The sequence below is a fragment of the Lottia gigantea genome (genome assembly GCF_000327385.1).
Source record: "Lottia gigantea unplaced genomic scaffold LOTGIsca_16, whole genome shotgun sequence".
NCBI classification, from domain to species: Eukaryota; Metazoa; Mollusca; class Gastropoda; family Lottiidae; genus Lottia; species Lottia gigantea.
Window position 1 is genome coordinate 1,256,368 of NW_008707965.1, and position 25,738 is coordinate 1,282,105.

At 36.1% G+C, this 25,738-nt stretch overlaps 6 protein-coding genes across 6 annotated transcripts; 3 read left to right on the plus strand and 3 right to left on the minus strand.

Annotated features, from left to right (window-relative positions):
- Positions 1 to 1,879: 1,879 nt before the first annotated feature.
- LOTGIDRAFT_230950 (hypothetical protein) lies at positions 1,880 to 3,581 on the minus strand. Its single transcript, XM_009051175.1, has 2 exons — positions 3,476 to 3,581; positions 1,880 to 3,276 (listed from the first exon to the last, which is right to left on the minus strand). The coding sequence occupies exons 1-2, from the start codon at positions 3,476 to 3,478 to the stop codon at positions 1,924 to 1,926; spliced, it is 1,356 nt and encodes a 451-aa protein (XP_009049423.1). The 5' UTR covers positions 3,479 to 3,581; the 3' UTR covers positions 1,880 to 1,923.
- A 342-nt stretch (positions 3,582 to 3,923) lies between these two features.
- Positions 3,924 to 5,948, plus strand: LOTGIDRAFT_206161 (hypothetical protein). The gene is made up of 4 exons (XM_009051176.1): positions 3,924 to 4,017; positions 4,348 to 4,726; positions 4,763 to 4,812; positions 5,065 to 5,948. Exons 1-4 carry the CDS (start codon positions 3,961 to 3,963, stop codon positions 5,881 to 5,883), a joined length of 1,305 nt encoding a protein of 434 aa, XP_009049424.1. The 5' UTR covers positions 3,924 to 3,960; the 3' UTR covers positions 5,884 to 5,948.
- A 2,154-nt stretch (positions 5,949 to 8,102) lies between these two features.
- LOTGIDRAFT_158210 (hypothetical protein) lies at positions 8,103 to 9,014 on the plus strand (the record flags this gene model as incomplete). The annotated part of the gene is made up of 1 exon (XM_009051177.1): positions 8,103 to 9,014. The coding sequence occupies one exon, from the start codon at positions 8,103 to 8,105 to the stop codon at positions 9,012 to 9,014; it is 912 nt and encodes a 303-aa protein (XP_009049425.1).
- A 587-nt stretch (positions 9,015 to 9,601) lies between these two features.
- LOTGIDRAFT_186561 (hypothetical protein) lies at positions 9,602 to 11,556 on the minus strand. The gene is made up of 2 exons (XM_009051178.1): positions 11,454 to 11,556; positions 9,602 to 11,034 (listed from the first exon to the last, which is right to left on the minus strand). Exons 1-2 carry the CDS (start codon positions 11,454 to 11,456, stop codon positions 9,682 to 9,684), a joined length of 1,356 nt encoding a protein of 451 aa, XP_009049426.1. The 5' UTR covers positions 11,457 to 11,556; the 3' UTR covers positions 9,602 to 9,681.
- Positions 11,557 to 12,439: 883 nt separating this feature from the next.
- LOTGIDRAFT_178018 (hypothetical protein) lies at positions 12,440 to 13,700 on the plus strand (the record flags this gene model as incomplete). The annotated part of the gene is made up of 3 exons (XM_009051179.1): positions 12,440 to 12,644; positions 12,682 to 12,746; positions 12,882 to 13,700. 3 exons carry the CDS (start codon positions 12,440 to 12,442, stop codon positions 13,698 to 13,700), a joined length of 1,089 nt encoding a protein of 362 aa, XP_009049427.1.
- A 379-nt stretch (positions 13,701 to 14,079) lies between these two features.
- LOTGIDRAFT_213201 (hypothetical protein) lies at positions 14,080 to 21,848 on the minus strand (the record flags this gene model as incomplete). The annotated part of the gene is made up of 10 exons (XM_009051180.1): positions 14,080 to 15,593; positions 16,809 to 16,855; positions 17,703 to 17,832; positions 18,197 to 18,341; positions 18,964 to 19,052; positions 19,512 to 19,721; positions 20,257 to 20,311; positions 20,840 to 20,979; positions 21,497 to 21,501; positions 21,634 to 21,848. 10 exons carry the CDS (start codon positions 21,846 to 21,848, stop codon positions 15,382 to 15,384), a joined length of 1,248 nt encoding a protein of 415 aa, XP_009049428.1. The 3' UTR covers positions 14,080 to 15,381.
- Positions 21,849 to 25,738: the final 3,890 nt, after the last annotated feature.

Genomic DNA, 25,738 nt, shown 5'->3' on the forward strand with positions numbered 1-25,738 from the left:
CTGTTCCCGTATTTTAAATGTTTGGTGAAATTAGAAACTGTAATGAAAGTATGGAAGAAAAGGATTATTGGTTGTATATTCCCGCTTACCAAACTCGAGTGAAAACGTTCTGTAGATGGGGTTTTGGTGGATACGTCAGCCTTCAACATCCGAATATAGCGTCCTTCTCGGAATACAAGAGAACAGGAACAGACTGCGCAATAAGTACAATAGATGATCCAGAGAACATGGGAGCTGGAACGACAGAATTTCAAAAAATAAAACTGAAGAGTAACAATGGTTATCAGATTAATTATATTAATACGTTTTTCTCCACAAATAGTCTTCTAAATCGCCAACCTTATGGTACTGCCAAAGATTGTTACCCTAAAGATAATGGTTGTGGTGTTCTGGGAAAGTTTGTTATTGACACCCGAGGGACAGGCCTCAAGTTTCCAGACTCCCTGTCGTGGAAAACCACAGGAAAATCAGCAGTTATTGTCAATATAACCCGGACTATGGGTGGTCATGTGATAACAGGATTTTGTGGGGGAGATTGTGGTGGATGCGAAATCGATGAAACCAGAAATGTAAATCTTCTGGAGGTGGATGAGAAAGATATGCCACCATTCGAAACAGCAGACCTACCACTTTGTCAATTTCTGCTGTAATTGTATTGGTGCTGGCACGATACATTAGTGATTCAATACAGTACAAAGAGATACAACTACACTGCTTTGAAATACAAAAGAAATTGAAAGTAGAAGTTCCATTTGTGAATGTAAACATGACTGCAGTTAGCCGATCTATAATAAATTACTAGTAATATTTCATTTATTTTTTCATTTTCTTAAATTAAAAAAATATTCCTTGATTTCTTCTTCTATTACATCATATCACGATAGGTATCGTATCGTTTCAATTGTATCGTGATACGTATCGTACATAGATATCCTATTATAGCATATCTAAGGTATCGTATCGTGTCATGATTGACTATTTTTATCACAACTTTGTATAATATTGTTAGATATGGAGTTTTGGTTTCACAAATTTGCACCACTGTCTTGCAATTCAGCCATCAAATAACACTGCGCGAAAATGGGTTTTACTTAAATCATATTCGTTCCATCGGTAGAAAATTTCAAATCCAAAAAAGATATGTGATATATGATATATGAGTCGTATTTCCCAGTATGAAAATCAGGTATGTTGTGAGCAACCGTAGAAAATAGGAAGTAAAACCACACACGACGTCAATAATGGTATCCGAACCCGTACCTTTACCTTGTACCATATCGATAATCCCGCGTCGCACACAACGGACACCATACCTCGTCTATTTCCTCCTTTAGAAGTCGGAGTGAATCCTGTAAGTCTGGTGACGGCCTGACTATTGTTAACATTTTTGAAAAGCTCAAATCTGGTCAGCGTGATTTATCAAAGTATACTAGTCAAGTAGACAACTTACACATGAATCTACAGGACGATATTCTAGATATTAGAAACTCGGCACCCCGGTGTACTACATACGTCATTATTCAAGGCCATTGTTCACCATTTTCGGGGGTCAATCCTTTCTTCGTATCAAAAGAGAGCAGTAAGTCAACATAACCTGATGTGTTACATACGCCATTATTGAAATCAAATTGGACAATTAGCGATCGTGTTACGTATAAAACAACTTGAACTTTGAGATCAATTCATCAAAGTTTCAAGATCTAATTGGTCGAGAAATAGATACTTAACAATAATATTATTATCAGTAACGGAGCATTCTAAAGTAAAAGGCGTCGAACTTATTCATTAACCCTTGGTAATTCAAGATGGAGACAACTTCGACATATGAATCTTTATAATTTGAGGTTAGAATTAAGAAAGATAATTAAAGAGACAAATGATAGATTTAAATAATTTATTCAGAAAAAATAACTTAGTTTGAGTTTAATATTCTTCCCCTTCTTCTTCTCCTTCACCTTCAACAGAATCAACTCCAACTTCTTCATAATCTTTCTCCAGAGCAGCTAAATCTTCTCTAGCTTCAGAGAATTCACCTTCTTCCATACCTTCACCAACATACCAATGGACGAAAGCTCTCTTAGCATACATCAGATCAAATTTATGATCAAGGCGAGCCCAAGCTTCAGCAATAGCAGTCGTGTTACTCAACATACAAACAGCTCTCTGGACCTTGGCTAAATCACCTCCTGGTACAACAGTTGGTGGTTGGTAGTTGATACCGACTTTGAAACCAGTTGGGCACCAGTCAACAAATTGGATGGTTCTCTTGGTTTTAATGGTCGCAATAGCAGCGTTGACATCCTTGGGAACAACATCACCTCGGTACAACATACAGCAAGCCATATATTTACCATGACGAGGATCACATTTGACCATCTGATTGGCTGGCTCGAAACAAGCATTGGTGATTTCAGCAACAGAGAGTTGTTCGTGGTAGGCTTTCTCGGCAGAAATGACTGGGGCATAGGTAGCCAATGGGAAATGGATACGTGGGTATGGAACCAAATTGGTCTGGAACTCAGTAAGATCGACGTTCAAGGCTCCATCAAATCGAAGTGAAGCAGTGATGGAGCTGACGATTTGTCCAATCAATCGGTTCAGGTTGGTGTAAGTTGGTCTTTCAATATCAAGATTTCTTCGACAGATGTCATAGATAGCCTCGTTGTCCACCATGAAGGCACAATCAGAATGTTCCAGTGTGGTATGAGTTGTAAGGATGGAGTTGTATGGTTCTACCACAGCAGTTGATACTTGTGGAGCAGGATAAACAGCAAACTCCAACTTAGATTTCTTGCCGTAATCAACGCTCAGTCTTTCCATCAACAAGGAAGAGAAACCAGATCCAGTTCCTCCGCCAAAGCTGTGGAAGATGAGGAATCCTTGAAGACCAGTGCATTGATCAGCCAGCTTCCTGGTTCTGTCAAGGACTAAGTCTATCAGTTCTTTGCCCACTGTGTAGTGACCTCGAGCGTAGTTATTGGCAGCATCTTCTTTACCAGTGATGAGTTGTTCAGGGTGGAATAGTTGACGGTAAGTACCAGTTCGGACTTCATCTACAACTGTTGGTTCCAGATCAACAAATACAGCTCTTGGAACATGTTTACCAGCTCCAGTCTCACTGAAGAAAGTGTTGAAGGAATCATCGCCACCTCCAATAGTTTTATCAGAAGGCATCTGACCATCAGGTTGGATACCATGTTCTAAACAGTACAACTCCCAACAGGCATTGCCCATCTGGACACCAGCTTGACCAACATGAATAGAGATACACTCACGCTGAAAGAAAAGAAGGCATATGGTAAATATTGTATTTAAACACTCACTTCGTCTAGCCATTCATTTCACAAAGCACACAGCTAAACATCGAGTCACATGATGCATTAGACACCTTTTTCATTTCAGCCTCTCTGATTTCCACTTTAAAATATATAATCCTGATTTTAATTGAAGAATAACATGAAAGAATTTCACTTACCATATTGAAGGTTTATAAAAGTAGAAACTAAAGTTTAAAACTGACGAAGGTTGAGAGACGGGAACCTTGCAGGAAGAGTTGAAGCTAACCAAGGCAAGATGTTACCACTGAATGTAGAGTTTGTGATTTAGAATGGTAATTTATACCTGAAACAAGAGATCTGTTGTCTTGTTGTTTATTTGTTGTTACTAGGTCATTAAGTCTTGTTCAGCAATCTTCACGGTGATTTCACAGAAACCAGATTATCATTATCATCGATTATCTAACTGATTGGATTATCGAATTGGAGAATACCGTTAAATCAAATTGGATTAAAGAATTAGTCAATAACTGCAGTCAGTGTTGTTGATAAGGTTATTACAATTTTCATGGTAACTGAAAACCTAGTCTGATATAAAACACTGTCAAATCTCAACCAAATCATTCTACTTTCAACCACACTTCACTTCACTTCTAGACTCTAGTCAGTTCTCACAACCATCAACATGAGAGAAATCGTTCATATGCAAACTGGTCAATGTGGTAACCAGATCGGAGCTAAGGTAATAAACTTTTCAATAGGTCACAGTTCAAAATGCAGTCGAGAAAACTGGGTTTGAAAACAGTCTTTGTTTTCCATACAACCCATTGTTACTCTGCGACTGTGTTTGTCAGTTAAGCTAAATTGTATGCTTGATAAGGATTCCTGTATGTGAATTGAAACGTTGCTTAAATTAAAGGAAGGAGTAGTATTCCCTTAAAAATGTTTTATTTTCTGAAAGTTAAATTTGTAGTATGAAGTATAGTTTACTGATGAAAATTTTCGAGTCATTAGGAAGTATTCTTATTGGCTATCCAAATTTCAATAAAATAATCCGTGATTTATCTTTCAGTTCTGGGAAGTGATCTCTGATGAACATGGTATTGACCCAACTGGAACTTACCACGGTGATTCTGATCTCCAGTTGGAGAGAATCAACGTTTATTACAATGAAGCTACCGGTGGTAAATATGTACCCAGAGCTGTTCTCGTCGACTTGGAACCTGGTACCATGGATTCTGTAAGATCAGGACCCTTTGGTCAGATCTTCCGACCAGATAACTTTGTCTTCGGACAATCTGGTGCCGGTAATAACTGGGCTAAAGGTCATTATACAGAAGGTGCTGAATTGGTAGATTCAGTTCTTGATGTAGTCCGTAAAGAAGCTGAAAGCTGTGACTGTCTACAAGGATTCCAGTTGACCCATTCTCTGGGTGGTGGAACTGGTTCTGGTATGGGAACCCTCCTCATCAGTAAAATCCGGTAAGAATATCCAGATAGAATCATGAACACCTTCTCTGTTTGTCCTTCACCAAAGGTATGTTGAGTAACAACTTTATTGACTTTTGGAATCGGCGTAGTTATCAAAATGTTGGTTGATCAGCTGGCAGAAAGGATCCTTTGTGAACTTTATTTGTAATCCTTGTCAAATATAGACGTTTCTTGGTCTCGTCGGCATTGACGCAAGTCAGGGCAACATGTTGCGAAAATCGGATTTGAACCTGGTTCGTAGATTGTGTATCAGATCAATCTTAACATCCTTCAAAAGCAATTTTTATTATAATTTCAGGTATCTGATACAGTTGTGGAACCTTACAACGCCACCCTCTCAGTTCATCAATTGGTAGAAAATACAGACGAGACTTACTGTATTGATAATGAGGCTCTATACGATATCTGTTTCCGTACCCTCAAACTGACCACACCCACTTACGGTGACCTCAACCATCTGGTATCAGCCACAATGTCTGGTGTGACCACCTGTCTCCGATTCCCTGGTCAGCTCAATGCCGATCTCAGAAAGCTAGCCGTCAACATGGTACCTTTCCCACGTCTTCATTTCTTTATGCCAGGATTTGCTCCTCTCACCTCTCGAGGCTCCCAACAGTACCGAGCCCTCACTGTACCCGAACTCACTCAACAGATGTTCGATGCCAAGAACATGATGGCTGCTTGTGATCCTCGTCATGGTCGTTATCTGACAGTAGCTACAATGTTCAGAGGTCGTATGTCCATGAAGGAGGTAGATGAACAGATGTTGAATGTTCAGAATAAGAACAGCAGCTACTTTGTTGAATGGATTCCAAACAATGTTAAAACTGCTGTTTGTGACATTCCACCAAGAGGTCTGAAGATGTCTGGAACATTTATTGGTAATACGACAGCCATCCAGGAACTGTTTAAGAGAATTTCTGAACAGTTTACAGCTATGTTCAGAAGAAAGGCTTTCCTCCATTGGTATACTGGTGAAGGTATGGATGAGATGGAATTTACTGAAGCTGAATCCAACATGAATGATCTGGTATCTGAATATCAACAGTACCAGGATGCTACAGCTGAAGAGGAGGGAGAATTTGATGAAGAAGAAGGGGAGCAAGATGAAGCTTAAACAAAACGCAAAATTTATATTTTAATCGTTCTTATTCTATTTATTAAAATTGTTATTTTCTCAGTAAATGGAGTTTTACGTTCTTCTCAAAAGGCTTTGAAAAAATCAAACACATTTAGTCGGACATTATGTATTCTAAACCTAATCCAAGCCCTAGCAAATGAACCCTCCCCCTACATCCCCACCACCATGACTGGTGCCTTATAAAATCTGCAAAGGGACACATCTTTGATGTACATGATTGAGGCGTAAGTCTCTCTAAACAGAGGGTACAAATTGGAGGCAGACTGATTCAAAAATTCAAAATTTTGGGCAAATGAATCCTTCCCCATGTACCCCCACTGTCACCGTTTTTGGATCACTCAAATTTTGAATGTCATCATTTATTGAAATTGAATTTTGGACTGAACCAGTTATAAAGTATTAGGCCAAGCTTTAATGTGACATATTAAGAAGTTTCCAACGAGATTTTTAGCAGACGTTATGTAACCCGGCTGCGGGCATATTACCCTCGACTTCTCGCCCACGAGACTTCCCTCTTTTTCCTTGCTTTATCGTTTGGCCGCAGCCGGCTTCCATAAAAACCATCTTCTTTCTATTTCATCCCATACAAATTCCATAAAGACAATAAAACAATAGATGTATAAGATTTTCAATTTTCTTTCCTGTGTTAGTATTTATCTCTATTCTATATAGGGCTATAGGTCATTGTCATTAAGAAACATATTATTTAGTAAGGGATACTTCCTCGTAGAATGTACATGAAATTTTAAGTCTCAAACTTGGTCATCAAGTGTATGTACATATTCATAAGTTGGACTTAGCAGGTGCAGGTACATGTATAAGACAATATGTTAAATAATGTTTCAAAATGACTAAGTTTAATGAATTATTACTTAGTTTCATGGATTTATTGGATTATAGCGCGATTTTATTGTATAGCTATGACACCAGGTAAATCTACTGATGAACACAGACTCACTTTGGCAAAGTTTAAAAATTTCATTTTTTTTGTGTTAAGAGGTAGTATACCTTTAAAAGATGTGTAAGGAAATTGTTCAAGATGCTACTTATCTCTATAAATGTACAAGCCTATACCTCAATTATACAAAAGCAAGTTATTTGCCAGAAACGAAAGTAAAGACTGTTTATAAGACATATAGAAATAGTAGTAGGTAAAGACAATAAGAATATTACGAGTAATTGAGATAAAGGGTTGCAATCGCAAATTATCAAATTTACCACAGAGCTCTAGTGATGTCCATATTACTTTAAAAAAAACAGAAATCAGGCGTCCTATAATTACATGAACACGTTCAAAGTAAGGGACGTTAAAAAATTATTTCAATCCGATGTCTACACTGTACACAGATTGTAAGCGAACGGGACGCCAAACTGCATTCGGAAAGCCACACAGATAGATGAATTAATGTGTTATGGGTTTGTAAAGCGATGATATGAATAGATTATCATCCAAACAAACAGTATTATTTATCTGGAACCTAGGAATGAGAAGTCGAGTTGATAAACCCAACCGATAAGTAGCATCAGGTGTCCTGGAAGACAGAGCTTGCCATGCTTTGCTGTCGATACCTCCCACAATACTTATCATATTAAATATCACATTCATTGAAGTTTCTGTGTTTTAGTGAATGTATTAAGTCAATATCACTCAGAGCAGCACGCCAAGTCTGGAGTATCTCGTATAGAAGAAAATACGTCCCATGATAATACTAGATGAATGGATCACTTGATGGTTTATGTTTGTTCCGAATCAAGTTGGTTTGACGTTGTTCGCAGTTTTATGTTGTGTTGTCTTCAGGCAACTGAACTATTTGTCATTCACTGCCATACGGCGACGTACCGGGTGAGATTGGTTTTGATTTGGTTTCCTGGACAATACCCGATTTAAAATTAAAATGGATTTTCAACCGATCCTGTACCTCACAGTGCTGTGTTTTCTTGTGGAAAGTAACGGAAGTGACGCATATAAATGCTTTAAAAAGGAACTGTTACAAAATATGACAGCAACCACAAAGCTAATGGACGTACCAATTTTAACCTTTGACACCGAAATTTTGACATGTTGCAAATATTGCCAATTACATTCACTTTGTAAAGCTGTCAACTTTAACCGTGTCAGTTTTCAGTGTCAACTAATGAGTGAAACACCAACTCCGTCCAACACAATTTTTGAATTTGACAATATTTTAATAGACATGGAAAATTGGAGAGAATCATATCTGGATGCGTGTAAAAACCATAATTGTCCGAATAACACCGTATGTCGTGAATTACAAGATTCCTATAATTGTGAAGTTATCGGGTGTGTGGGTTTTCCGGGTGTTAATAATATCAACTCGTCATCGTTTGAAGCTGAACCTTTGTGGGGGGTCAATGAAATGGTGGAATATGTTTGTGAACGTGGATATTTCCCGTCAATCAACCCAGTTTGTACCGAAGATGGAACGTGGAGTGAGTTTGTCTGTTCACCGTATTCTAAATGTGGTGAAATTAGAAACTGTAATGAAAGTATGGAAGAAAAGGATTATTGGCTGTATGCTGCCGAATACCAAACTCGAGTCAAATTGTTCTGTAAATGGGGTGTGGGTGCATTTGTCAGTCTTCAACATCCGAACATGGCGTCCTTCTCGGAATACACGATAACAGGAACAGACTGCGCAACGAGTCCATTAGATAACCCAGAGACCAAGGGAGCTGGAACAACAGAATTTCAAAAAATAAAATTGCAGATACTCAAAGGTTATAAAATAATTGTTTATATTCATTTCGTCACAAATAGTTCTCTAAACCCCAAAGATTATGGTTCAGCTAAAGATTGTTACCCTAAAGATAATGGTTGTGGTGTTTTGGGAAAATTTGTTATCGACACCCGAAGGACGGGCTTTAAGTTTCCAGACTCCCTGACGTGGAAAACCGTTGGGACATCCGCAGTGATTGGAAATATAACCCGGTCTATGGGTGGTCACGTGATAACAGGATTCTGTGGAGGAGATTGTGGTGGGTGCGAAATCGATGAAACCGGAAATGGAACTTATCTGCAGATAGATATAAACGATATGCCACCGTTCGAATCAGCAGAACTGCCACTTTGTCAATTTCTGGTTTAATTGTTAAACAATTCGTATAATGTGTAATACCCAGAGCTTAGTTTTACCTGAAGTTTCAGGAATTTATTTACATCCCAACCACAAAACGGCACCAAATAACAAAACTAGACGTTGTGCGAACATTGGACGACAATTGGATTATAGATAGCTGTATTGTTATCAAGAAACTAATAAAGTGGTAATTCGTATTTCTTAGTGGGTATTTGTATATATGAGTAATGTGACAAGCGATACGGGATCATAGATACAGTGGAAAATAGAAGAAGTGATTACTATATAATACAAGAATTTAGTCTCCGGACACTACCTCGTGTATAAGCTTCTTCTATTTTCTACGATATCGATACTTGTTTATTTCCGTCTTTAAAAGTCGAAGTAGCTAGTCTGCTCGGCTTGATTTGTCAAAGTGTACGAGTCAATGACAACTTGCACATGAGATAGGACGATTACATGTATATTCTAGATTTGCCCCCATATAAAAATGGTTTGCAGCCTCGACTGTTGTTCCCATATTGAATCAGTCTGTGTTCACAGCTTACCGCCGAAATTTTAGCCTTCTTAGCCACGAGTATAAATACTTACAACTGATATCAAGAATTTACTTTAGTTTAAATTTGCAAATTTCTCAATATAAATAGTTTATTCAATAATAAAATTTTGATTGAGTTTAATATTCTTCTCCCTCTTCTTCTCCTTCACCTTCAACAGAATCAACTCCAACTTCTTCATAATCTTTCTCTAGAGCAGCTAAATCTTCTCTAGCTTCAGAGAATTCACCTTCTTCCATACCTTCACCAACATACCAATGAACAAAAGCTCTCTTGGCATACATCAGATCAAATTTATGATCAAGGCGAGCCCAAGCTTCAGCAATAGCAGTCGTGTTACTCAACATACAAACAGCTCTCTGGACCTTGGCTAAATCACCTCCTGGTACAACAGTTGGTGGTTGGTAGTTGATACCGACTTTGAAACCAGTTGGGCACCAGTCAACAAATTGAATAGTTCTCTTGGTTTTAATGGTTGCAATAGCAGCGTTGACATCCTTGGGAACAACATCACCTCGGTACAACATACAGCAAGCCATATATTTACCATGACGAGGATCACATTTGACCATCTGATTGGCTGGCTCGAAACAAGCATTGGTGATTTCAGCTACAGAAAGTTGTTCATGGTAGGCTTTCTCAGCAGATATGACTGGAGCATAGGTAGCCAATGGGAAATGGATACGTGGGTATGGAACCAAATTGGTCTGGAACTCAGTAAGATCGACATTCAAGGCACCATCAAATCGAAGTGAAGCAGTGATGGAGCTGACGATTTGTCCAATCAATCGGTTCAGATTGGTGTAAGTTGGTCTTTCAATATCAAGATTTCGTCGACAGATGTCATAGATAGCCTCGTTGTCCACCATGAAGGCACAATCGGAATGTTCCAGTGTGGTATGGGTTGTAAGGATGGAGTTGTATGGTTCTACTACAGCAGTTGATACTTGTGGAGCAGGATAAACAGCAAACTCGAGCTTGGATTTTTTGCCGTAATCGACGCTCAGTCTTTCCATCAACAAGGAAGAGAAACCAGATCCGGTTCCTCCGCCAAAGCTGTGGAAGATGAGGAATCCTTGAAGACCAGTGCATTGGTCAGCCAGCTTCCTTGTTCTGTCAAGGACCAAGTCTATCAGTTCTTTGCCCACTGTGTAGTGACCTCGAGCGTAGTTATTGGCAGCGTCCTCTTTACCAGTGATGAGTTGTTCAGGATGGAAGAGTTGACGGTAAGTACCAGTTCGGACTTCATCTACAACTGTTGGTTCCAGATCAACAAATACAGCTCTTGGAACATGTTTACCAGCGCCAGTCTCACTGAAGAAAGTGTTAAAGGAATCATCGCCACCTCCAATAGTTTTATCAGAAGGCATCTGACCATCAGGTTGGATACCATGTTCTAGACAGTACAACTCCCAACAGGCATTGCCCATCTGGACACCAGCTTGACCAACATGAATAGAGATACACTCGCGCTGAAAGGAAAGAATGTATATGTGAGAAGAAAGGGGATATGTAGGGGGGTTGACCCATAAAAAGCAACAATGTATCAATATACACATGTACATGTACATCGGGTGACCCTGTAAATACTTTCATTTTACTATTATACATATAGATTAACAATGCAAAACAGATTAACAGTCAATGAAAACACAATTTCCAAGGATAGGCAACGGACTTATTGTTTATAATACTTTGATAATAAAGATAAACCTAAGGCGACACTTAGTTAGAACGTATAGATCACATTAAATGCTGGAAGATAATACTTGTTGTATTCTACTATTTTTGGGAATTAACTATCTTATTGTTCCGTTAAAATAGCAAAAACACACTAATTAACATTTTACTACTCCTGAGGTAATAAATAAACTAAAAGGGTTTCACTTACCATATTGAAGGTTTATAAAAGTAGAAATTAAGTTTAAAATTGACGAAGGTTGAGAGGAGGGAACCTTGCAGGAAGAGTTTAAGCTAACCAAGGCAAGATGTTACCACTGAATGTGGAGTTTGTGATTTAGAATGGTAATTTATACCTGAAACAAGAGATCTGTTGTCTTGATGTTTGTTTGTTGTTACTAGGTCATTAAGTCTTGTTCAGTAATCTTCACAGTGAGTTTACTGAAATCAGATTAGTTTTATTATCGATTATCGAACTGATTGGATTATCGATATAGATCATAAAGGATTATTGAATTAGATCATGGATTAAAAAATTAAATCAGTTTGGATTTAAGAATTTAGACGATAACCGAAGGCCAATGTTGTTGATAAAGTTATTAAATTGTTTATAGCAGCTGTAAACCTGGTCTGATATAAAACACTGACAAATCTCAACCAAACCATTCCACTTTCAACTACACTTCACTTCTAGACTCCAGTCAGTTCTCACAACCATCAACATGAGAGAAATCGTTCATATGCAAACTGGTCAATGTGGTAACCAGATCGGAGCTAAGGTAATTACCACTTCAATATTCCAATCTCTTGTTCAATATCCAATCGATACCAATGGGTTTGAAGGTGCACAATTGTGGAAGTGTTTTATAGACCCACCGTTACTTTGCGATTGTATTTGTCAACCAAGCTAATTTGTGGTTCGCAGTAAAGTTATCTACTGATGAAAACTATCTTTTAAGTCTAATTGAATATCAAAATACATGTACCCACAAATGATTTAATATTGATATTAAAAAAATCTGTCATATTTACTTTCAGTTCTGGGAAGTGATCTCTGATGAACATGGTATTGACCCAACTGGAACTTACCACGGTGATTCTGATCTTCAGTTGGAGATAATCAACGTTTATTACAATGAAGCTACCGGAGGTAAATATGTACCCAGAGCTGTTCTCGTCGACTTGGAACCTGGCACCATGGATTCTGTAAGATCAGGACCTTTTGGCCAGATCTTCCGTCCAGATAACTTTGTCTTCGGACAATCTGGTGCCGGAAATAACTGGGCTAAAGGTCATTATACAGAAGGTGCTGAATTGGTAGATTCCGTTCTTGATGTTGTCCGTAAAGAAGCTGAAAGCTGTGATTGTCTACAAGGATTCCAGTTGACCCATTCTCTGGGTGGTGGAACTGGTTCTGGTATGGGAACTCTCCTCATCAGTAAAATCCGAGAAGAATATCCAGATAGAATCACGAACAACCTTTTCTGTTTGTCCTTCACCAAAGGTAAGTTATTAATTAATTATCTCGACAGTATCAAACGTAGTAGACAATTTTGTATTTCCTCAATCTTGTTTTGTATATTGGTTAGAAACATACACACAAATCAAAAGTTAATCGATAAATTTTTTGCAATTTCAGGTATCTGATACAGTTGTGGAACCTTACAACGCCACCCTCTCAGTTCATCAATTGGTAGAAAATACAGACGAGACTTACTGTATTGATAATGAGGCTCTATATGATATATGTTTCCGTACCCTCAAACTGACCACACCCACTTACGGTGACCTCAACCATCTGGTATCAGCCACCATGTCTGGAGTGACCACCTGCCTCCGATTCCCTGGTCAACTCAACGCCGATCTCAGAAAACTCGCTGTCAACATGGTACCTTTCCCCCGTCTTCATTTCTTTATGCCAGGATTCGCTCCTCTCACCTCTCGAGGTTCCCAGCAATACCGAGCTCTGACTGTACCCGAACTCACCCAACAGATGTTCGATGCCAAGAACATGATGGCTGCTTGTGATCCTCGTCATGGTCGTTATCTGACAGTAGCTGCCATGTTCAGAGGTCGTATGTCCATGAAGGAGGTAGATGAACAGATGTTGAACGTTCAGAATAAGAACAGCAGCTACTTTGTTGAATGGATTCCAAACAATGTTAAAACTGCTGTTTGTGACATTCCACCAAGAGGTCTGAAGATGTCTGGAACATTTATTGGCAATACGACAGCCATTCAGGAACTGTTTAAGAGAATCTCTGAACAGTTTACAGCTATGTTCAGAAGAAAGGCTTTCCTCCATTGGTATACTGGTGAAGGTATGGATGAGATGGAATTTACTGAAGCTGAATCCAACATGAATGATCTGGTATCTGAATATCAACAGTACCAGGATGCTACAGCTGAAGAGGAGGGAGAATTTGATGAAGAAGAAGGGGAGCAAGATGAAGCTTAAACTAAAAGCAATGTTTATTTTATTATTTATTAAACTTGTTATTTCAAAACAGTAATTGGGGTTTTATTCTCTTTGTTCTGCACATGAAAAGTTTCAGATAAAAATCCTGCTGTTCATGATTTATGTTTGGAACACATTTTAGCTGGACATTATCATCTAGTTCAATATGAGCTCTAGAGGTTTTCTAGCTGTCTTAAGTGTATTTGGTCCATTCTTCCCATATTCTATTTTTTCGGTTAGATGTACAAAGCGCCTAATTGTAGTGGAAATGCAATTTGAAACATCTCATTGAAATGGTCGAAATCTATGCTATCATTGTCCGTGATACATATACAAGTTTAGAAACCTCTTTACAATCTCTTAACAAGTTGACCAACAAATATTTTAGTTCCTTTATTAAACCACTATTTATTGACATATTTCATTCAAATACAACATAATTTATATTGACATTACATAAACATAGTCATAAAATCTGAAATCTATAAAATATTTTGATTTAAATTTCCATTCATAAACAAATTGTAACAAATATGTCAGTACATATATAGATAGATAATACAGATTCATGCAGAAAGAAAACTCAATTTGGCACTTTTATGGCAGTCAAAAGATTATATCTTGCAGACAAGAGTAGGCTAAAACCTTTATATATAAGGTAGTTCATTTGGAGTTTTATGCAGGATAAATTGAAAATATACTGGCAAAATCCAGAACAAATGGTGGTCGTGGGTTGTAATCTGGTCTTGGCATGTGGAAGTCTGGTGACATGTCAGAATGTAAATGTTTAAAGTATCAGTAAAGATCAATGCCAAGAGGTTTGGCCAAGGATCAGCTAGTTTTCTTTATTTTGATCTGTCCAAGATTATTTACAGCCATGTGGATTACAATAATGATGAAAGATCACTTATTTAAGGTCCATAGATATTTAGGTTCATTGCCGATTTTTATTATAACCCACAACCTCCATAATTTCGATGTATTCAAGCAATTGGGCTAATTAATAGTGCTACAGCCAGGGTTCAATAAGATGATTAAGATGACTTATTCACGGACACAAGACCTTCACACTCTGACTGATATAAGAATCAACAACCACCATAATTTTTTTATTGATCATAGCAAATGGTCTAATGAACTGTGCAATGGTAAGGGTTGATTTTCTAACCACTCATTCACAATTAAATCAGAATCAAAAGAAACCTAGTAATCAGTATCTTGAGACAAATTTACAAACAAAAGACACAATCCATAAACAGACAATAATACAACAGTATAGCTGGAATTAAAGTTATCACAATTAAAAATATTTCTAAATTACCATAACAGAGGTGACACAAACTACATCAAATATTGTGAAATCATTGAATTTGATTTGATTTCTTTGAAAAACTTCATTCCTACAGAAGTCAATTCCTAGCCTATGGTTTTATATAAGCAGTTTCTGTCTAGCTACTGTATCCTATTATGTATGTAATCTTTCCATGTGTATCATTATATCATTGTTAATAAATAAATAATTCCTGGTGTACTCCTGTATGTTTTGATAGAGTTTTGCCGAGAGATATGGCCAATCAAGAATACTTTTGAAAAATTGAGAAACTATTAAATTATGTCCCATAGAACATATAAACAACTTATGATAAATTTATTATTGTCCAGGACACTATATCATATTGAATTAACTCCCCTTGGAGATCACTGATACCACATCACCTGATTTCTGCCATACTAGTTCACCAGCTATAAAGGTAGCTTTCACATGGAGATCCTCAGTTAGCAAGATAAAGTCTGCGTCACTACCGAAGTCTAATGTCCCTTTTCTATCTGATATTTTTAAAACTTGAGCTGGGTGAAAAGAAGCAGCTTCTAAAGCTTCCACATTTCCACATTCTGAAAGAAATAAGGTGTTTTTAAAGGTCAGAATGAAAGGTGTTGATTTAGTCAGAATGAAAGGTGTTGATTTAGTCAGAATGAAAGGTGCTGATTTAGTCAGAATGAAAGGTGTTGATTTAGTCAGTATGAATGGTGGTGATTTAGTCAGAATGAAAGGTGTTGATTTAGTCAGAATGAAAGGTGGTGATTTAGTCAGAATGAATGGTGGTGATGTAGTCAGAATGAAAGGTGTTGATTTAGTCAGAATGAATGGTGGTGATTTAGTCACAATGAAAGGTATTGATTTAGTCAGAATGAAAGGTGGTGATTTAGTCAGAATGAAAGGTGTTGATTTAGTCAGAATAAGAGGTGGTGATTTAGTCAGAATGAAAGATAGTGATTTAGTCAGAGTGAAGAAAGGTGTTGATTTAGTCAGAATAAGAGGTGGTGATTAAGTCATAATTAAAGGTGGTGATTTAGTCAGAACGAAAGGTGTTGATTTAGTCAGAATGAAATGAGTTGATTTAGTCAGTATGAATGGTGTTGATTTAGTCAGAATGAAAGGTGTTGATTTAGTCAGAATGAAAGGTGGTGATTTAGTCAGAATGAATGGTGGTGATTTAGTCAGAACGAAAGGTGTTGATTTAGTCAGAATGAAATGAGTTGATTTAGTCAGAATGAAAGGTGTTGATTTAGTCAGAATGAAAGGTGGTGATTTAGTCAGAATAAGAGGTGGTGATTTAGTCAGAATGAAATGTGGTGATTTAGTCAGAATGAAATGTGGTGATTTATTAAGAATAAGAGGTGGTGATTTGGTCAGAATGAAAGATAGTGATTTAGTCAGAGTGAAGAAAGGTGTTGATTTAGTCAGAATAAGAGGTGGTGATTAAGTCATAATTAAAGGTGGTGATTAAGTCAGAATGAAAGGAAAGATCCATATTAGACTCAGTTTTACAGAGATCTTGTTGACTAGCAGTTATATGTGAACTAGCAGTTCCACGACAAAATGCGTGAAAATAATCTTTCTGTTACCATTTAAATCGAAGTCAACAATAATCTACAGAAGAGTTAAGTTGTATTGCTCTAATAAAATTTATAGAAATTACTATTACTTGTCAAAACAGTCTTTATAAAAAAAAAATTAAAAAGTAAAATAGGCAGACAGTAAAAATTGTGTTATCTTGGAAATGTCATATATAAAAGTAGGATTTTAAGAAAACAGGTTAACATTACCTGTAGATTTTGAAAAATGTCGAACACAGCTATCCATAGAGGCAATACTGAAAAATAACGGTATGTTAATATAGTTTTGATACAGAGAGTTTTATTGATATACAGATATTTGGATAAATCACAATATGGAGAGGCCAGTTTTATTTACACAATGCTGTTTTAGGTTTCTTTAAAGCCTGCCGCACACGAGAGGAACTAGCTGAGCTGCCTGCCTCAAGAGGTTGAGAGCTGAGCTGTTTCCTCCATGTGCGCAGAATTTTTAGTGAGATTTCTGCCTGGAGAGGCTGTGAGAAAAGATCTATTGTTTGATATATTCTGCTTCAAGAGGCCAGAAATTCAACGTGTGTGGGCGTCTAAGCTGCCAGCTGAGCCAGAAAAAGTAGCTAACCAATAGAAACGCGTTGACAGATCATTTGTTGGGTTCTTTTTGCGTTTCCTTCTATAAAGACTGACTATAACTCTATCATCCAGAACTGAAGTAACTGAAATATTAGTTTGCTGTCTTAGGGATTAGAGTGATTTAAAGAAACAAGTTAATATTCAATAAAAGGCACTGGCACAAGGTTAAAGGGACAGGTAGACCATTTTTTTTTTTACCAATCATACTGAGAAACTGTTTATAGCTCACCGTAGAAATTTGAGCCTATCCATGTGTGTCCAGAATTATCAAAGACATATACAGAAATAGTGAGTAAAATTCCTAGTTTGAGATATATTTAAGGAACGATTTGATTTATGTACATTTCTACTACTTCTGAAGACTATTTACAAGACTAAAATCAACACCGCAAAATGGCTCACCTATCCCTTTAAGTTTCTCTTTCAAACTTTCCACATGGTCATTAATTCATATTAAGATATAACAGGATAACAAATATATTAAATATATCTGACCTTCCACATAGTGTATCAGTACCAGCTATAGTAGCCTTGTTATTCTTGATTTCTATCTGTTGAGTACCAAATTTATAACAACCTTCTGGTAGACCTGTAGCTTGTATAGCATCGGTTACCAGAACTATACCTAGAATAAGGTAAAGACTGTGAGATTTATACAGGACAAAATACTTACGATATTAAAACTGATATCAACTGATATCTTCCAAAACGGCCAGTAAAGTTACATAATGTTTAGGGTATATAAAGTTTCATTTTATTCCTACTCAGTATTCAGAGTGTCAAATCTTCAAATGATACGAGTAAGTAGTACTATGGAGGATATTTACAGGGCATTCTCACTCTTTCAGAACACCTTCTATCAATCTATGACTGATCAACTCTACCTGATTCATCAAGCTATTATTCCTTAGTTGCTATATCGTTGTTAATGCAGATACTAGTAGTGTGAGTGTTATTGTTAAGATCAAAATACAAAAATAAATCTTTACCTTTAGGGTTGACTCTCTGAGCTATACGTAGAGCGGCAGGGTGGGTGTGTATTCCATCTGCTATCATACCGTAGAATATCTGGGAGTTGGGAGGTAGACGATTACTGGTTAATAGACCAACTAGATGAGGATCACGATGATGAAACTGGAAATTCAAAATATCATATTCATAATATATCCATTACATACATAAACATACCAAACTTTCATCAAGATCCTGAGAAAAATCTAACCAAATATTGCATCTTCTATTCAAAATTTGAAAGTTTTTACAATTTCAGGGAAATAACTTACTAACCCTTCATCAAAATATGGTCAAAGTCAGACTGAACAACAACAAGTCTCTCTACATTTAGAAAATCAGCTTAGAGTTATTTATGCACAGTAGGCGATAGATAAGCATAAGCATTCTTGAATCTTATTTATATTCTGGATAATTATGTGTTCAGTTGAAATAAATATAACACTACTTAAACCAATTACTTATAACCAACTTCATTAGCTCAATTTCGAGCAAAAAAAGTAAGGAAATAATCTCCAATTTCACCCGAGTCACAGTTAGAATAATGGTTCAATAATGGTTTAATAACAATAAGATTTAGATTATTTTCTATAGGACCACAGTGACCTCTGAATTGATATTGCAATTCAAACAAACATGGGAAAAATTTGCTTCTGTTGTGGCCTGACGGCAATAAGACATGATCAAACTCCAGGAATGTAAAACCAATAGTAATAAATCTATATTTAAATCAGATCATACGTACAGGAAGCATGGCATTAAATAAATGAGTGATGTAAGTGGCACCATTAGATACAGCTTCTTCACCTGTTACTAGATTAGCTACAGAATGACCTGAAATATCAACCATTTAATCGTTATAGTGGATCTCGAACTTCAAGTACAAACTAATGTCATATCATAATATCATTAATAACTGAACGTAAGAATAACAGGTCTTCTGTACCTTTAATGTCTATCATAGCCGTTGATGGCTTCTATTCATTATCAAATTTTTCTGTCTGATGTGTGTGGTTTCCTGTACTTATGGAAATGGCATGACATCACTATTGCTGATCTATCTTCTACATTAGGTGACAATTATATTATCCGGGAACTGGCAAATCCTAGTGTAAAAATCTAGCCTCTCCAAAGGGACTAAACTCAGATCAAGATACCTACCTACTGAGATAACTCACCATGTTTACACAATCTTGCTTGGAATGGTTTGATTCTGGGGCTCACAACATTTTCTAAATAAGCCAAAATGTATCTTTATTTGCAAAGGGACTGAACTCTAATCAAGATACCTACCTACAGAGACAATGATTCCCCTCTCTACACAATCCTCTATAACTTGTTTGGACTGTTTTAATTCAGGAGCTAAGGTAATGATGGCGATATTTTCTAAATCACCATACATATCTATCACATCTTTAATACCGTTGTCAAATTTCTCTACAAACTCTTTTAAATGAGCCCCTTTCTTCTCTTCACTAATAAATGGACCTTCAACATGGATACCTTCAAATAGAAAGAAAAGCTTTACTTCCTACTGCTTCAGTGCTTGATAAAGACATAATGCAGTGAGCAATGAGGGAAAATCAAATAATTATTTTTCTCTTGGCTTTTAAATGGACCTCAACATGGATACCTTAAATGAAACAACATAGAGTTTTACTTTCTACTAACTGGACTAATAAACATTATGCAGTGAGCAATGAGGCAATTCTTTCAAATGAGCCCCTTTCTTTTCTTTGCTAAAAAATGGCCTTCAACATGGATACCTAAAAATCGAAAAAAGAAATTCTACCCACTTCATCAAGATATATGGTAGTGAGCAATACAATTGTCTTTCTTAGCTTGGCTTTTAAATAAGCCTCAACAAGATTAACTAAAAATCAAATGAATTATTGAGTATACATGGGCAACATCATGCAGTGAGGAATGAGGAAAAGTTTTCAACATATATAGAAGTGTCAAGATTCCTCAAACTCTCAACAGGGCTTATATAGGGCTTATTAAAACAGGTAACACCTGATAGTGGAAATAATCTTACCTACAATCCCAGCCCCTCCATTACACCCTTTTCTTTTTTTTAATAAGGGCAAGATCTGTAATAAAGAGAATATAACATCACAAACTTGAAGGTGAACAAATATCAGATTTTAAGTCTGAAAAATGAGATTGAACTCTGCCCTTAAAGTGAACAAAAATTTCCTAGAACATTTTAAAGATTAAGGACAACGTTTTAAATATTTTAAGGTTTTGCAAATCAGGTCTAAGAAATAGCTACAGTTTAATAAGCTTGTATACCTCGTTCATACGTTCTTTAGGTCAAATATCCATATCTTAAGCACCCCTTTTACAGAGTTTTCTAATGTTGTGGTCAAGAATTAGACCAAACTTTCGTTTCTGTTTTTTTCATTAGCTTTTATTTTTAATATAGCCAATTCAGTTCAACATTGCTTTAATCAATCAAATTTCTACTCTCTCCAGCGCTGTGATGCAGTCTTTATCAGGTTAGGTACAAGAGGGCTGTTGTGAGACAGTATGGTCTAATGTTAATTAGAATGTCTAATGATGAATCTTATATCCAAAACATGTGTATGAGCTTCTGCCAAATAGGTAGTCCTACAAACCTGTTTATAAACATGAGGAGGTGAGGTTATAACAGTAGGACAAAACGATGTGACTCCATGTTCTAATAAACCTTTTCTCACTTTATCTACACCTCCATTCTTTACCAGTTCTTCTTGACTAAAATCTACTCCAAAAGCACCTGACAAAATAGCAACAAAATAGACAGTTAGTACCTAGAGAGGACAAAAATAGACAGAACTATGAGGGAACAAAATATTTTTCTAGTACTAAGAGACTAGGGAGTTCTGCAAGTAAGACCCTTGTTAACTTAAGGGTTCAGGGTTCAAACTAGGCATATGTAAAGATGTTACTTTGGGATTTTTTAACTTGTTTTCCTAATAATACAATAATACATGGTTGCCAGTGCTGGCATGGACAAAGTGCCATGTCATTCAAGGATTGTAAAGAGGTTTTCTGAAAATTTTATGGATACAGAACGCATCAATTTTCATTATTCCAATTATCAATCAGACGTCTGTGGTTCCAGCAATTCCACTAACACTTAAAAATTTACTTTTTCAAATAAGTGACGTCATCAAGAACTTAGTTTTAGTGGAATTTCAGGAACCACAGACGTCTAACTAAAGATTGGAATGATGCATATTGATGCTATCAGTGTCCCAGATATACATACAAAATTTAGAAAACCTCTTTACAATATCTTTAACCTGTGCATTAAAGGCTATGTATATGAAAATGATCCATCAGCAGTTGGAAATTGAAAAAAGTAAGGCAAATGCAACCGTTTCAGCGAACTTTCCTCATCTGGACCATAAAATTGGCTAGCAAGAACTTGCCATTTATTTGAGTTTCTATGAAGCCAGGAGCCAGGATGCTATTTTTACAATTTATCTGATAATCGGCTGAAATTCTCTCATCAAAAAATATCTTCTCTGGATTTAAAATGATCCCATCCCGAACCCACAAATCTTCGGTAAATATCTCATGGTCTCGTAGAATCTGACAGTTTCTGTACTGAAATAACTTTCCTTTAGCATTAGTAAACATCTCACCAACTCACAGCTGAAAAAAAAATAGAAACAGCTCAGAAACTGAAGGCAGGAGAAAACAAAATCACATATAATTTGAATGGGTCAAAGTATAATTTACAAGGTATTTTTTTTTTTAATATCAGCGTTTTTCAGAACACCTTATACCACTCTAAGGTCAACTCGGAATAACACACAAAAAGTCTCATTTTTTAGGGTATTTTGTAACAATAACCCATTTAATTTTGCAGTGGAGAAGATATAGTAGCAATAATAAATTAAAGGGACTAGAATTGTAGGGAAGCTAAATTGCATTCTTAATCTTAGACAGTAGCCTACATAATCAAGGAGGCTTCTACAATTAGACTGAACATTGTGGCATGATGGGCAATAACAAGCACTAGTATTACGTCTTATTAGAGATACTCCACTGTAGAAGCACTGGCCTAATTTTGACAAAAAAATAAATCAATTTGATAAGAAATTTATTGCTTCTAGGGAGATTTCTACATATAAACAAACTCCAAACTTGTCTCAATGTGTAGACATAAGAATAAGTTCTACCTGTCTCACTTCAGTAGGGACATAGGCTGAAAATAGGTCAGTTGTCTATAGATCGCATAGCGTGAAACAACATTTTTTTTTAGATTCTGTTTTAATATTTCTATATCGATCACTCTACAATAGATCACTATACAGTGAAAATATTTTAATAATTGTATAACTTGACTGGGTAACAAACCAAGTAATCTAACTGACCTAGTATAACAAGTCAAACTGATAAGGATAGAGATTATATACCAACTTAACCAAAGGTCTTGTCTAGGTCATTATCAAATACTTAACCCACTAGGCTAAACCAGAGCACTTTATAGCTCTATAAAGGGCTCTGGGCTAAACAAAGTCAGAATTGCCTGAACGGTGCAGAAAGAAAAATTTTACGGGGCAAAGCCATAAAAACTCAATAGTGGAGAGAGTGGGGTTAAGGGGTAGAGAGTAGGAAATACCTAATCCAAAAAATAAAGTGTGTACACTTAGAATGACTGTCAAAGAGTCCTTATTGCTAGCATCATCAGTTGACAGAACACCCACCCTTCTCCCTTCCTACAGCCCCTCTCCTCGAAGTCAATTAACACCAACACATCCGCATCAATGCATCTTCTGGTCCATATGCCTACTTCAAACTTCTACCAAGAAGGCAATGAATTAAGTAACGTACTTACAAATCTGGACAAAGACTAGGCTTCTAATTCACCAATCGACTCAAAAAATCAGTTTTGATCAGCTGATTTCGACAGGAAAAAGCTTCTATTTTTTGTTTACAACCAACCATTAATTTGGTCAGTCTATTTTTAGAAATTTATATCCAACAACACATCTGATTGGCCAATTATTTTCAATAATCCAATCAAAACACAGTAAACTAGAAAATAAAATTAGAGATAGAGATTAAGGTTAAAAGTTGAAGGTCGTTCCAAAACGTGGATAAAAAGAAAGTAGAGTCTGCAGTGTGGAAGCCAGGAAGGCTATTTAATCATTTTCCTCTGAGATACATAGATATGGGTCGGAGTAAAATACCGTTTAAACATCATGTTATTTATATTACAGTGTTCGGCACCATTATTGGTTCTTTTATTTGGTAATTTTGTCTTTTTTTTTGCTTGTTAGTCTACTGAACGTAAAAAACCTCTAACTTCCGACCTCCTGAGTCCTGTCCACAATTATATATAAAGCATGTGTATTCACTGAATTGCAAATAGTCCAGAGCTAATAATGTATTATTGCTTAACCGTTATGAATAAAAACAGGAATTCAGTTTGAACCTTTCTGGCATGATTTTTCCAATAAGTTTTAATGTTGGGATTGGTTTAACATTTGAAAGATATTTACATAAGATTTCATCAGCCACAAATATGCCAATGGAAGTTTCTGACATATTACACACGAGACCCACTTCTTAACCTTGTTATGCACCACATGGCAGTATCCATCATTATTGGCCTAATCAGGTGAGACTCAAATAATCTCAATAAATGAGACCCTACCCATTGTGCATTGACGTCATCAGTCCACATAATATATGCATAATCAGGCAATGAAAAACTCCATTCCTCAAAAAATATTTCAACATTCATTTCATTTAATATTTTTAGGAGAGAGATCATTCCACACTACAGAATGAAACCAAAATTTTTTGAAGAAGAGGATATGCACATTACCACTAAAATGGCTAAATTTAAGCGCCTTGATATGCAGAAACAACAGAAAGAGGCTGAGGAGAGACGGAAAGCTGAAACCATGAAGGAATAAAATTTTAAATATAACTGTGACCACAGGGAACAAACTACAGTGGCAGTGCCAGTGGGGATACAAGTGAGGGGGTGGGGCATTTGGGAGGCTGGTCACACTGTACAAACATCATTATAGTTTTTACTTGCATATTGTGGAGAGAATAGTCAGTTGCCTGCAAAAGTTAGAACATATAATATTGTGAAAGGGCTTAGCTATGAATGTACCATCGAGAAAACTTTGAATAATTTCTTCTTGTACAAAAATTTATTTTTTTTTTAGTTGGTGAAACTAAATGTGAAAAAAAATAACTTCTCTTTAAAGACAGGAAACATCATGAATTACCAATAATGCAACGTAATATTAACGTCTAGTGAATAGTGTTTTGTTGTAGTTTTTATCTTCAATTCTTTTTGCAAGACATTTAGTATTAAGCTCAACATGCCCAATCAAAACCTGATTAAAATGCACGTCTGGATGCCTCGTTTGGTGTTCTGTGGGTGATTTCACCGGCCATCCATGATCTGATAATCTGGTTTTGCATTTCCTGTTTTGTGTCATATTCAACCAATCAAATGCTCTGATCAATAAATGATTTTGAAAATAGTTCTACGCAAATGAAATTACATGGTAAAATCAAAGGGACATTCTGCTTTTTTGTAGGTCGAAAAATTTAACGCCAAAACTCGAAAAGGTTACATAGCCTTTTAACGTTTTTTTTATGGTATTTGCAAGCTATTAGAAAACTGTACAGACTTGAGTAAAATAAATGCCTAATTACAGAGAAATATGTCTCCTACGTTTTCTAAAGATTTAAACTAAATATCAGGAGCCATTATATAAAGCCAATCACCAAAACTGGGTCAAACTGCTTAAGTAACAATTAGTACTCTCGGTTTTTAATTAACCCTTTTAAAACAAATTCAGTTTGATCAAGTAGATACATAGTTATAAATAGCATACTTAAGAAATATTTTCAGGTATAATTTACAACGTTTTTGATAATGAAAATGTTTTACATAAAAAGTGTAATGCTCCTTTTAGAATTTAAACAGAAATTGATAATTCTGTGTACAAATCATTTTGTTCTTAAGCTGGTGAATACTCCCCCTTCAAATGAATCATTTAAATAAAAATAATGGCTTTCTGATCATGGGTAAATGCCACAGACTGGTTCTTCCCTTGCCATAATGAGATGGTTAAAAAGCTGCCACGACAAATCATTAGTGTGTTTATAAATTCGTGTAAACTATGATAATTTAATATTATTAAAAAAAATTATGTGTTTTTTATATATTTATTTTAAAAGATCTAGATGAAAGAAAAAATGATCCTCCATCTTTTTTACTACCAGTTTTACCATAGATATTATATATTTCAATAGTCCCCTAAATTTCTCAATCACTTATAAAATTACCACAGCATTTACTTTGGACAGACCACCAATAGCTTTCTAAAGGGACAGATGCAACATGTTGGTGTTGATTTAAATCTTAAATGCAATTATGTAAAAAGTCTTCAGAAGTACTAGAAATGTACAAAAATCACATTATTCTTTTAAAAATATCTCAAAATAAGAATTTATTTTCTTATTTCTATAAATGTCTTTTCTATGTATAA